The 14,216-nt window shown below is 48.4% G+C and overlaps 1 protein-coding gene across 1 annotated transcript in view; it reads right to left on the bottom strand.

Moving 5' to 3' along the window:
• The window catches only part of NPTN (neuroplastin), a 42,506-nt gene that overhangs the window by 2,123 nt on the left and 26,167 nt on the right, over positions 1 to 14,216 (bottom strand). Inside the window, exon 5 of the mRNA XM_014953838.1 lies at positions 13,285 to 13,558. Within this exon, the coding sequence (XP_014809324.1) occupies positions 13,285 to 13,558 (274 nt within the window). The remainder of the gene's footprint in view (positions 1 to 13,284; positions 13,559 to 14,216) is intronic.

Raw genomic sequence — 14,216 nt, 5'->3', positions numbered from 1 at the left:
CGGGAAGTGCAAAGGTTCATGGAAGTTACTGGTCGGGATTCGGGTTTTAATGGCAGGTATGTTGCTTCGATGGTTTTAGTTAACACTTGGAATGCTGGTCATGAAGAACTGCAACTGTAGCGGACAGATTGGTTGCAAATATGGTCAAGACTCATCTTGTCCCCAAGTTCCAGTGGTTCAATCTCATAAAAAATAGATGAGAAGACAAACCAACGTCTCGGTTGTAAAATCCTGCTGGTTGTTTTCTTGCATTGATTTTTTGTTTTTGTTTTAATATATAATTTTAAGCCATTCTTCAACTGCTGCTGGGGAATGACGGGTATATACAGGAGGGTATATACACACAATATGCTCATTTTACCCCCCCTGGATCATCCAACCTCTACATATGATGTTTTTTCTCCCCATTTGATTAGAAGGGACCAGGTTAGGAGGAGGCTGAAGGTGCAACACTTGATTGGAGTACCCAGCCGTGGTCCCAGGAGAGCAGCAGGGGCTGTGCCTGCGTCCCAGAGCACCCCAGGGGAAATGAGGGGTGTTGTGACACCTCCAGGCACCACAGGCTTCAGCTCCAGGACTGCCAGCAGTGTCCTGCCTGTGTCTCAGGGCAAAAAGATCCTCTTGAGAATTGGAAAAAGATCTGCCAATGAGTAATGTTTTGCGTCAGCTCTTTCGTGACCAATTGAACGTCAGTTTTGGAGTTACAAACCACCTTGTTTTGCACCCAAACTGCACTTAGGGAAGAGCATTTAAACAGCAGCACAAAAACCAATGCAGAAAGTGAACGCTCCTGTAGAAGTATTTTGGTGGTGAGGGGGGACACACAACACAACCAATTCAGGACCTGCCGGTTTTGGCACTCGGGAGTTGCCGTTCCCACCTCCTGCTCGAGGGGTTTGGTTTTTTTTGTTCAGGGAAGGCTTTAGGAAACTCTCAGCAGGATTCCACAAGGGTGCTCAGTGCACATGAAGCAGTTATGGAAATTACAGTCTTAAACGGTGTAGGCATCCGCATGAGCACACGCCGGGAGTAATGTCGGGCAGGGGGGACATTACTCCACCTGGAACCTTCCAGGCAAACGGAGAGGCAAAGCCACCGCTAGCACAGACAGTGACCGGAACAACAGAAAAAATAATAGGTCAACAAAATAAAGAACTAACCACAAACCAAGAGCTTTACAGCCAAAAAATAACACACTAGCGACACACCAGTGTCCACAGAAGTCCATTCCCAGCAACAGTACACTATCGGACAAGGTACAGAGAGAACTAGGACTAGTAAAAGGACAACCAGACATCAAATGTGCTGTTTGTATATACAGTGGAGATATACAGAGACACAGCAGGTGCTGAAACACAAAGCACAGGAGGGTCTACAACTCCCCTCCGCCAACATCTTTTGGTTCATCATCAACAAAAGATGGTTGGAGCAGGCTGCGCTGCGCCCGCCGGGCCTGGGGAGGGGGGACCAGCCCCCAGCCCCCCACCCCGGCCCCGCTCAGACCGGGCCGTCCCGGCTTTCTGACGAGCACCATCGACATCTTTGAGAGTTTGTTTGGCTGGACTTCAGAAATAGCAAACTGTGCCCTTAGGATACAAGCTCTGGCTATTAAAAATATAAATTAAAATCTCCATTTTTCTTTTCTCGGTTCAAATATTTAGGTGCCTATTTCGGATAAGTAGTTTTGTGTGTTTAAAAAAAAAAAAAAAAAAAGAGATTCACAATTATAAAGGCTGCCATGGAATGTTTTCCTAACAGATCCAACAAAAATGCCTATTGGAATATTTAAGATTATACAGCGGGTCACCACCGCTCGGCCCTTTCTCATCCATAACCTAAACAGAGATAAAATAAAGACAGAGGAAAACGTCTCTGGGTGTCACTACCCTGGTCAGTCACTAACGGCTGGAAAAGCAGCCCCAGTACAAGTACAGACACAGACCCAAACCTCAGCGAAATCAGGGGGCAACAGAACGACAGAAAAAAAAATAAGTACGAACTGAAAAAAGATTTAAAAACAGCAAACTGAAATCCAAATTAGTCGTGAACGTGAATGAAGAAGTTTTAAGAAAAAAAGTGTTAACATTATGACTTGTGCGTTGTATAGACTGAAGCGGAGATTAAACAAACTCCAAAGCATGCAGATCTCTCACTTACCACCATTTTTTTAAGGGTATGATGCAATTGAAGGGGGGGAAAAAAAAAACAAACAAAAAAAAGAAGTCATAGTAACCGACAAATATCAATATATAACCCCAAAGCTTTATTTATGCCAGAAGACCTGCGCTAGCACCGGGTTGTCTCTAAGAGCACGGAAAAGCGATGGCTGCGGAGAACATCCTCCCTTCTGCTCCCCACGAGCTGCCAGGTGAGCTGCAGTTTCATCATCCACCACGCTAATCCCCTCCTTTTGCAGGAATCTCCTTCCCAGTTTGGAGGGGATCTGCACATTCCCCCAAACCCCCTTGTTTAACCCCCCCCCAACCAGCCAATCTCTCCTGTGGACGCAGTGATTTATCTGCTCGGCCTTTGCCCCGAAATAGCAGGTTTCTGGGTGTTGGAATGGCTGCCGCCCCTAACGCATCGCCTGACACGTGTCATCAATCCCTCCAGGCAAAAATATCAGGGTAAGATGATGACAAATAGATTTCTGTAGCTCCTCTGCTTGGATTAACTGTCTGGGAGTGTGACTCCTGCTTCAGCAGTTGGAGAAGGGTACTGTGTTTCATCCCATCTCCCCCCCCAACTTCCAGCCATCATTTTGAAGGCATTTCAGATGTTACTCAGCTTTTTAGCTCCTTTGGCAAGCTGCAGTTATTCATTTTTTAATATCAAATTAATTTTGTGGAGCCTCTCGTAACTGGTGGAAGTTAAAAATGAAACACTAAAGGGTACTTCCAGCACTAAAATTCAAATTTTTTGCACCCAAAGGGACTCTACGTTTCTACTCCTGTGTTAAAACTTGCAAAGAAACCTACTTCAGCAACGGTTCTTACACTGGAATGTGAAAAAAATGGTGAACTGGGGCATTATTAAACTGAAACTTGTCTTCAGTTTTTCTTTAAACTTAAAAAGGAAGAGCCAGGGTCTGGGGCAGCCTCGGGGCCTTGTGTCATAACACAACCCCACCTTAGAACCGCTCCAGAGAGCACCAGGGGATTTCTGGTGTTAAAAACTCACTGGAGGGTTTGCTTTCCAGGAAGAGAAAGTTTGACAGTGGCTCAAAACACTTTGGAGAAGGATGTTTGTAAGAATTTAATGTGTTTGTGAGTTGGGGTTCAGGGCAACGCTCTTCTCTCCGGCTCCGTCAACAGGAACCGTTTGGAGAGAGCTGGGGGGGGAGGAAAAAAAGACAAAAAAAGAGGGGAATGGAGACACTTGTCTTGCTCCATAAAAGCAAACCAAGAAAAACCAAGCAGTTGCTCTGAAATGGAATGAAGGCACAAGCAGAGACGCTCTGGCCAAGGTTATTGCCATTAGATTGGAGGAAATCTATAATAACATCTAATTAATGAGCATCTAAAGGCCCAGAGGAGCGTGGCTACTCAACTGCCCCCGTGATAGGATGACGCTGGCTCTTGGGTGTAGTGGGTGCTACGGTGCTACTTTTCTCCTTTCCAGGAATTTTAAGCAAGGGAGAGAAAGGTGTGGGTAGTAGGGAAAAAAAAACCACCACCAAAGCTCCAGAAATTAACTTGTAACAAGGTAAACCGTTTCAGCTGAAAACATTTTGTTCTTTAAATTACTTACAGTAATAGCAGGAACGGGGAAAGTCAAGAAAAAAAAAAAAAGGTAAAATGTAAGTATTAGAAAGAATGTGGGGATATGGATGGAGCTTCTGCAGAGCCGGAGCAGAAAATCATTTATGGAAACTTTTTGTATTAAGCTGAGAAGTGAAAAAGGAAGAATGAAAAAGGACACGTTATGACCCAGGCACCTCACGGCTTTGAACTAAAGATCGTGTAGAATATGGAGTTTCAAGTAAAAACTGTTTACATTCCTATGGGGGAATGAAGCCAAGAAGTTTTTACTTTCTACTTACCCCAGAACACACCCTTTCAACCAGCGTCTTGGCTAATTTTAGGCTATTTGATCCAACAACCACAGAAAAAAAAAAAATAATTCTTTAGGGCTCTTTGATGTACTACATTCAGGTCACAATGGCTGATCGCTCCGACTATCAAAAATAAGCAGCTTAAGCTATACCACAGAGGAATAAAAAGCTATATTTTGCTTCCTTTTGCTGTCCTGGGAAGCCCAAGCAGGTTGCATGGAGCACAATGCGCCCGCTGTCCCCTGCCCAGCCCCTCTCCCACCCTACATGCAGTGAGGGGCCAGCACCTCCACATGCCACCTTCATCATGCAGCCTTCATCACCAAAAGCCACTGGAAGCTGCACCTCATCCACCCGAATGGGATTTTCCGAGGTTTTTCCAAACCCCTGGCTGCTCTCTGGAGAAGGAATGCCATCCGTACGTTGCTTTACCGCCGGCAAAGCAAGTCAAAACCGAATTTTGAGAGGATGCAGCACTTCAAGCACAACGTGCCCCCCCCTTCCTCCTTCCAGCACATAATTGGGAGGCCGGGGGACAGGTTACTGGAGGGGGACAGGTTACTGGAGGTTCTCACTGCAGTCACCTCCCCTCCCAGGAGGACAAAAATGCCCCCAATCCAGAGGCACGGCAGCAAGAACCCCCACTGGGCCCCTGCTGATGCCACCCTTGCACCATTTCTGGTGGAAATACAGATTTCCCAAGTGTAAAGTTCCTTTTTTCTGCTATAGAGCAGCAGGAAGGAAAAAAAAAAAAAAAAATCAAACAAATCTGAATTACGTGAAGGAGGAAATATCGGCAAAGGAGCTACCGAGCAGCCCTGTTCCCTGGCACAAAAAGCAAAGAACCTAAAGACAAGAAGCGAGGTCCATGCAGAAACAAAGCCACCCGACCCCGAGGTCAGGAAATGCCAAAGTTAAAGGATTGTCCTGGCCCTTCCCGCCCGGCAGCGCTTCCAGCTGGAGGTAACACCTCTGGTGGGAAGGGTCCTGTCACACACGGCCCTGTGTCCCCCCCTGACAGGACGAGAGGAAATGGCCTCAAGTTACACCAGGGGAGGTTCAGGCTGGATATTAGGAAAAATTTTTTCCCTGAAAGGGTTCTCAGCCATTGGAATGGGCTGCCCAGGGAGGGGGTTGAGGCCCCATCCCTGGAGGTGTTCAAAAGCCGGGTTGATGTAGTGCTGGGAGGTCTGGTTTAGTGATGATGCTCCTTGTTTGTTGTGGGGGTGTCTATTTTTGTCAGTGAGGTTGACGGTTGGACAAGATGATCTTTAAGGTCCCTTCCAACCTAGAAGATGCTGTGATTCTGTGAAACTCTGAAACCCAAAGGGGCTCACTCTGTGGCTGAAGAGTAAATTGAGGAGAATTGAGCCGAGTTCAAGCAGGTTCCTGTCCCCCCCCACAGCCCCCAGGAGCCCGGGTAGCTGGCACGGGTCATTTTTAGCCCATGGAGATGAGAAAGGGAAATGAATTCAGCTGGCTTTTTTGGCTGGAAAGCATCCCAGCCACGTTCCAGGAGAGAGAGGAGGTTTCTCTCCAAACACTCCCATTCCCCACTACTGACTGGGTGCTGCTGCTCAGCATCAGTTATCAAAAGTCCTCTTTTTGGCCCTTTTTTGTACCCCCAAAAGGTACAGCCCTCACTCAGTTTCGTTGAGGCTGACGCAGCTCGGAGACCACTCGCTTTTCTGGGAAGTTCTTATAAATGCCCTCTTGTGGGTATGGAAACACTGACATCACTGTTCTGGTTTGTCAAAGGGTTGTTATACACTTCTGAGGTTTGCCTGAAAAAACTTCATATTCCTCTAAAAAACAGTTCTTTGTCAGTCAGGGTGGAGTGGGGGACCCTCGGGATTTGCCATCTTGCTCCCTTCTGCTACGCTAAATGGGAGGACTCTCTGGAGGTGTGGAAATGTGCACAGCTCAAAACAGCTCTCAGAGGAGCAGCAAGAGGAGCTGTTTCTGGAAGGTGGGACCTCATCAAAGCACAGTGAAAGAGGGGAAAGGACTCCAATTAAGCATGGCTGTAATTAGTGGATTGTGGAACAATCCTGCTCCAGCTCCGGGCTGGGTTTGTTGGAGGGGATGAATGGAGGAGACCCCAGGGGCTGCCCAGAACTGCTGTATGGCCCAGCCAGCACTGGGGATGATGTCCCCTGGGTGCTGCAGGAGGGGAGAGCCCAGCGTGGGCACCAGCATCTCCCACCAAGGCCATTTCACAGAAAGGCTTTGGTTTCTCTGGATACAGAGGATGTTACCACCTTTAGCATCACTGTTTTTCTCCAAAACTTTATAAGAAATTCTCCAAGCGTCCTGAGTAAGTCATCTTTACCCGAGGCCCACGCAGAGATCCTCACTCCTGAGATCCCAAGTGTTGAAGAGCAGGTTGGATGGGGCTTTGAGCAACCTGGTCTAGCTGGAGGAGGAACTGGATGAGCTTTAAAGTCCCTTCCAACCCAAACCATTCCAGGATTCTATGATACATCGGGCGACTAAGGAAGGTCCAGAGTTATCCCGGATGGCAGGGAATGGGAAGGAATCCCAGTGTCAGAGCTGCCCCAGGACAAAAATTCCCCTCCCAGCAAGAAGGGCCAGCAGTGAGGTTTCTCTGCTCAGGTGTCCTGCTTTGAGGCCACCAGTTTCTCCCCCAGTGGGCAAGGAGGCACCAAAAGCTCCATCGTTAGTGCTGCAGCAGCTTCACACCAGGCTCTGGCACAACCACAACCCTTGTCCTTAAAGCTTAACCCAGCGAAACCAGCATTAAAAATAAATATTGGGAAACCCCACTGACAGTTGCGAGAGATCAGAGCTGTTGCCAAATAATATTTCTATTGTGTAAGGTGGCGTTTAGATCGATATCCACAGGAGCTGCTGGCCCAGCCACAGCCTCACTGATGTTACCCCCCCCCCTTGGAGCATGGAGAGCAGGATTTGTAGGATTTTTGGAAGCAAAGAGTTTAAATTCCAAATGATCAGCAGGCCATTGCACTAAAACATTAACTTTGGCATTTCCTACCAACGTATTTAAAAGAATCAAATGAAGGGTAACCCCAGTAAAACATCTAAGGGTGGAAATCAGCAGGCTCTCAAGGATTCCTCACAGATGCATTTGTAAAATGCCCCCGCTCACGGGGTGTTTCCCTCCCACCACGGTATCCCAGAAAGCTCCAAATGCCATGACACAAAATGCAGGAGTATCCAAGGGAAGGCAGGACTCGAGGGTGTCTATTTTTGTCAGTGAGGTTGACGGTTGGACAAGATGATCTTTAAGGTCCCTTCCAACCTAGAAGATGCTGTGATTCTGTGAAACTCTGAAACCCAAAGGGGCTCACTCTGTGGCTGAAGAGTAAATTGAGGAGAATTGAGCCGAGTTTAAGCAGGTTCCTGTCCCCCCCCACAGCCCCCAGGAGCCCGGGTAGCTGGCACGGGTCATTTTTAGCCCATGGAGATGAGAAAGGGAATGAATTCAGCTGGCTTTTTTGGTAGAGCACCCTGGAAAGCATCCCAGCCACCTTCCAGGAGAGAGAGGAGGTTTCTCTCCAAACACTCCCATTCCCCACTACTGACTGGGTGCTGCTGCTCAGCATCAGTTATCAAAAGTCCTCTTTTTGGCCCTTTTTTGTACCCCCAAAAGGTACAGCCCTCACTTAGTTTTGTTGAGGCTGACGCAGCTCGAAGACCACTTGCTTTTCTGGGAAGTTCTTATAAATGCCCTCTTGTGGGTATGGAAACACTGACATCACTGTTCTGGTTTGTCAAAGGGTTGTTATACACTTCGGGGATTTGCCTGAAAAAAACTTCATATTCCTCTAAAATACAGTTCTTTGTCAGTCGGGGTGGAGTGGGGGACCCTCGGGATTTGCCATCTCACTCCCTTCTGCTACACTAAATCAGAGGACTCTCTGGAGGTGTGGAAATGTGCACAGCTCAATGCAGCTCTCAAAAAGGAGCAGCAAGAGGAGCTGTTTCTGGAAGGTGGGACCTCATCAAAGCACAGTGAAAGAGGGGAAAGGACTCCAATTAAGCATGGCTGTAATTAGTGGATTGTGGAACAATCCTGCTCCAGCTCTGGGCTGGGTTTGTTGGAGGGGATGAATGAAGGAGACCCCAGGGGCTGCCCAGAACTGCTGTATGGCCCAGCCAGCACTGGGGATGATGTCCCCTGGGTGCTGCAGGAGGGGAGAGCCCAGCGTGGGCACCAGCATCTCCCACCAAGGCCATTTCACAGAAAGGCTTTGGTTTCTCTGGGTACAGAGGATGTTACCACCTTTAGCACCACTGTTTTTCACCAAAACTTTATAAGAAATTCTCCAAGTGTCCTGAATAAGTCATCTTTACCCAAGGCCCACGCAGAGATCCTCACTCCTGAGATCCCAAGTGTTGAAGAGCAGGTTGGATGGGGCTTTGAGCAACCTGGTCTAGCTGGAGGAGGAACTGGATGAGCTTTAAAGTCCCTTCCAACCCAAACCATTCCAGGATTCTATGATACATCGGGCGACTAAGGAAGGTCCAGAGTTATCCCGGATGGCAGGGAATGGGAAGGAATCCCAGTGTCAGAGCTGCCCCAGGACAAAAATTCCCCTCCCAGCAAGAAGGGCCAGCAGTGAGGTTTCTCTGCTCAGGTGTCCTGCTTTGAGGCCACCAGTTTCTCCCCCAGTGGGCAAGGAGGCACCAAGAGCTCCATCGTTAGTGCTGCAGCAGCTTCACACCAGGCTCTGGCACAACCACAACCCTTGTCCTTAAAGCTTAACCCAGCGAAACCAGCATTAAAAATAAATATTGGGAAACCCCACTGACAGTTGCGCTTGTCCTTAAAGCTTAACCCAGCGAAACCAATATTAAAAAATAAATATTGGAAAACCCCACTGACAGTTGCAAGAGATCAGAGCTGTTGCCAAATAATATTTCTGTTGTGTAAGGTGGCGTTTAGATCGATATCCACAGGAGCTGCTGGCCCAAACTCACTGATGTTACCCCCCCCCTGCAGCACACAGAGCTGGATTTGTAAGATTTTTGGAAGCAGAGAGTTTAAATTCCAAATGATCAGCAGGCCATTGTGCTAAACCATTAACTTTGGCATTTCCTATCAATGTATTTAAAATAATCGAATGAAGAGTAACCCCAGTAAAACATCTAAGGGTGGAAATCAGCAGGCTCTCAAGGATTCCTCACAGATGTATTTGTAAAATGCCCCTGCCCACGGGGTGCTTCCCTCCCACCACGGTATCCCAGAAAGCTCCAAATGCCATGACACAAAATGCAGGAGTATCCAAGGGAAGGCAGGACTCGAGTCGGCTGTTGGTGGAGAAGCCGTTACGCCGATTGTGTCTCTCCATCCAGGCAAACCTAACCCACAGGTACTGACTGTGATACGGGTTTCTGTCCTCCAAGAAGGTGGACAGAGAAGACGTTTGTCCACCACGGAGGTGTGACACTCTCCAGGACTCAAGCTCTTTAAAATAACAGCAGACCGAGCAAGCAAATTTAGTAACCTTGATGACTTGGCTCATCATCTTGGACACCTCTGTCAGAGATGATGAGCCTGGATCCCTCAGGCATCTTGACGAGCGGCCATGCTTTTCTGGGAAGTTCTTATAAATGCCCTCTTGTGGGTATGGAAACACTGACATCACTGTTCTGGTTTGTCAAAGGGTTGTTATACACTTCGGGGATTTGCCTGAAAAAAACTTCATATTCCTCTAAAATACAGTTCTTTGTCAGTCGGGGTGGAGTGGGGGACCCTCGGGATTTGCCATCTCACTCCCTTCTGCTACACTAAATCAGAGGACTCTCTGGAGGTGTGGAAATGTGCACAGCTCAATGCAGCTCTCAAAAAGGAGCAGCAAGAGGAGCTGTTTCTGGAAGGTGGGACCTCATCGAAGCACAGCTGAAAGAGGGGAAAGGACTCCAATTAAGCGTGGCTGTAATTAGTGGATTGTGGAACAATCCTGCTCCAGCTCTGGGCTGGGTTTGTTGGAGGGGATGAATGAAGGAGACCCCAGGGGCTGCCCAGAACTGCTGTATGGCCCAGCCAGCACTGGGGATGATGTCCCCTGGGTGCTGCAGGAGGGGAGAGCCCAGCGTGGGCACCAGCATCTCCCACCAAGGCCATTTCACAGAAAGGCTTTGGTTTCTCTGGGTACAGAGGATGTTACCACCTTTAGCACCACTGTTTTTCACCAAAACTTTATAAGAAATTCTCCAAGTGTCCTGAATAAGTCATCTTTACCCAAGGCCCACGCAGAGATCCTCACTCCCGAGATCCCAAGTGTTGAAGAGCAGGTTGGATGGGGCTTTGAGCAACCTGGTCTAGCGGGAGGAGGAACTGGATGAGCTTTAAAGTCCCTTCCAACCCAAACCATTCCAGGATTCTATGATACATCGGGCGACTAAGGAAGGTCCAGAGTTATCCCGGATGGCAGGGAATGGGAAGGAATCCCAGTGTCAGAGCTGCCCCAGGACAAAAATTCCCCTCCCAGCAAGAAGGGCCAGCAGTGAGGCTTCTCTGCTCAGGTGTCCTGCTTTGAGGCCACCAGTTTCTCCCCCAGTGGGCAAGGAGGCACCAAAAGCTCCATCGTTAGTGCTGCAGCAGCTTCACACCAGGCTCTGGCACAACCACAAGCCTTGTCCTTAAAGCTTAACCCAGCGAAACCAATATTAAAAAATAAATATTGGAAAACCCCACTGACAGTTGCAAGAGATCAGAGCTGTTGCCAAATAATATTTCTGTTGTGTAAGGTGGCGTTTAGATCGATATCCACAGGAGCTGCTGGCCCAAACTCACTGATGTTACCCCCCCCCTGCAGCACACAGAGCTGGATTTGTAAGATTTTTGGAAGCAGAGAGTTTAAATTCCAAATGATCAGCAGGCCATTGTGCTAAACCATTAACTTTGGCATTTCCTATCAATGTATTTAAAATAATCGAATGAAGAGTAACCCCAGTAAAACATCTAAGGGTGGAAATCAGCAGGCTCTCAAGGATTCCTCACAGATGTATTTGTAAAATGCCCCTGCCCACGGGGTGCTTCCCTCCCACCACGGTATCCCAGAAAGCTCCAAATGCCATGACACAAAATGCAGGAGTATCCAAGGGAAGGCAGGACTCGAGTCAGCTGTTGGTGGAGAAGCCGTTACGCCGATTGTGTCTCTCCATCCAGGCAAACCTAACCCACAGGTACTGACTGTGATACGGGTTTCTGTCCTCCAAGAAGGTGGACAGAGAAGACGTTTGTCCACCACGGAGGTGTGACACTCTCCAGGACTCAAGCTCTTTAAAATAACAGCAGACCGAGCAAGCAAATTTAGTAACCTCGGTGACTTGGCTCATCATCTTGGACACCTCCGTCAGAGATGATGAGCCTGGATCCCTCAGGCATCTTGATGAGCGGCCAAGACCAGCCAGGAAAACTTCAGCCTCTGAGACCAACAGCTCCTGAACTCCTCACCTCCATGGTGGGCTCAACTGCATGGACATGGTGGTTCCACTGCCATCTGGTCAAGTCAAAGCCAACCTCTGTTGGATTAAGTCTATTTGAGGCTGCTTGCAATGAATATTTACGTTTCAAATTACAATCTGATGGTCTTGTTTTGGGATCCTTGTGAAACGTCAAAGTCTGAAATGGGGGGAGCTATGAACAGCCATCAACACTGAGGTGAGATCTCTCCAGCCATCCCAACATCAAAAGTTAGGCCGACGTGGCAGAGCAAGATGGGAGAAACACAAAAAGAACCTTCAAATTGTCTTTTTTCAAAGTTTTCTAGGCTGGTTGGGAGCCGCTTTGAGGACAAACTGCTGGCAGTATCAACCCCTCAGCACCTGTGAAGCTGTTAGTTTTGCAGAGGAACATGCACTACCCGGGTTCAGTTTGGGTGGATACACACCTAGACCAGTCCCAAGGCATGCTCTGTAAGCAGTTAGTAAGTGCTAATTAAGTGGTTAACATCAAAAGCTAGTTTCCTCTAGGTATGCACTAATTTAAGACAGTTTTCATCTGCTATGGAAGTGATCCAAGCCATTCTCAACGTAGGAACATTATCTATTTATGAAGATTTTTTTATTATTTTTTTTTTACTGAAATGGAAAATGAGGAAGGAACCGTGAAGTTGGTTTTTCCTGAACTTCCCAGGCAGGTCAGCACCTCCTATTTTCACCCCAAAAGGCAAACAGCCGTGCTGTGTCATTCCCAACCCCTCGTGCAGCTCGACAATGACCAGCCCTCGCTGCACGGGCAACGCAGGACAGTCTCTCCCAGGCTCAAGGGCTCATCCAGCCCAGGAAGACAACAAGGATTTGGTGCTTCCCATCCCAATCCCACCTTTTTTCCCCTCTCCAGCACCTGCTCCATCACTCGGAGGCGTGAGGTTCCTACAGCACCACGGCACACCAGGATTTTCCTGGCTGGGTTTTCTTGATGAATAAACACGGGAGTGAGCGGCTCGGTGGCACGTTAAAGCCTGTTTCTCTGTGTGATTCTTTCAAATACTCCCTTTAGCCTCAAACTGCCCCTTTTCCCCGTGTTTCAGAGAGGAAGCTATGCAGGAGAAGCTCAAAGATGAAAGAGTTACTACTTTTTTTTGTGTGTACCAAGCACAGCGTAACTAGTTAGCACTCCCAAACCTGATAATAAATACCTCATCTAAACGTAGAGAATGTAACTCAGTGGCTATTACAATTAGATATAGTTCTCAGAGCATTCCTTAAACACAAATTCAGTTACAGACCAAAGTAAGAGCCCTTTTAACACTGAAAACACATATTTCTGAAGCATCTCTGTGGTTCCAGTCCCTTTAAGTGCAATGTGTCCTTACAGAACCTGCCCGGTGTCCGTTCCAGGTGCCACACGGTAGAGGGAGGGCCATCGGGGGTCAGAGTGTCCTCAGTTCCCCACCCTGTGGCTCCTCGGGGCTGGCTGCGGGGTGACTACAGCGGGAGAGAGACAAGGAACACTCCTCCCACCTCGAGTCACAACAGCTTTCAAGATAGTGCAGTAACTGCCCTCCCACCCCACAGTCTGAGAGGGGGAAATCCAGCCTTGGAGGGGGCTTTGCCCCAGCACTTGGACCCTTCCGCTGGGTTTAACGTTGGGAGAGGGAGCAGATGAGAAAGCAGATCCCTCCTGACACAGCCCCGCTCTGTTCTGCTGCCACAAGTCCCCTTTGCCTGGTTATTTCCCCCTCTCTCTCTCTCTCTTTCTCTCTCCTCTCACAAGCGGCTTTGAGCACACTTACCGTCTGGGACTTCATCCGGCCTCTTCCTTTTCTCATAAACAACTATGATGACAACGAGGATAACGATTTCTGCCAGGATCCCCAAAAAGGGCCAGAGGGGAGCCAAGTGGCTGCGGACACGCAGGATGGTGGTGACCGAGACGGAGCCGACCTGGTTGGTGGCGTTGCACATGTACTCGCCGGGATCCTCGTTGATCTGGAGGTTTGTGATGCTCAGCTCGGTGTAGTTGTCTTTGTTTGAAATGAAGAATCTCCCGGAGGAGTTGTTGATGTCCTGATAAAAGGAGGAAAAAGGCGGAAAGAGGAGAAGAGCAAGAGGCTTTAGTGAGCTCTTGGTGCCTTTTCGGTGCCATGGAAACTGGAAGAGGGATTCCTGCAGAGAGGCTGGTTGGTTAACACGAGGGAAGAGCCCACCAGAGCATTTATTCTGTCTCTCTCACTAAGTGAGCTCCCAAGCACTGAAGTGCTTCAAAACACCACCAAAAAAACGCCAGTTTAACAGACAACCTGCATTTTCACCCTACTTGAACAGCAACAGCCACAAAACACCAGTGCCGGTGACCGTGTGAGCGATGTGTCCTCAGCCTTCTCCTGCAGGAGAAACCCTGACACCCCCTCACCGTTCACAGCAAGGAGCTGGGGGAGATGAGAGAAGTAATGGGAGAGAGGATACACTCCCTACCAGGGGCCAAAATTTCAATAGAGAAGGGAAAAATACAAAGTAGCACTAGATTATTCTATTATTATTATTATTCTCTAAGGTCTCAGGAGGTGATTCTGCCCCTCTGCTCTGCGCTCATGAGACCCCACCTGGAGCACTGTGTCCAGCTTTGGAGTCCTCAACACAGAAAGGACATGGACCGGCTGGAACAGGTGCAGCGGAGGACCATGAAGATGATCAGAGGGATGGATGGAGCACCTCTGCTATGGAG

The sequence above is a fragment of the Calidris pugnax genome, unplaced genomic scaffold (genome assembly GCF_001431845.1).
Source record: "Calidris pugnax isolate Ruff unplaced genomic scaffold, ASM143184v1 scaffold237, whole genome shotgun sequence".
NCBI lineage: Eukaryota > Metazoa > Chordata > Aves > Charadriiformes > Scolopacidae > Calidris > Calidris pugnax.
This window is presented reverse-complemented; position numbering and strand designations above follow the sequence as displayed.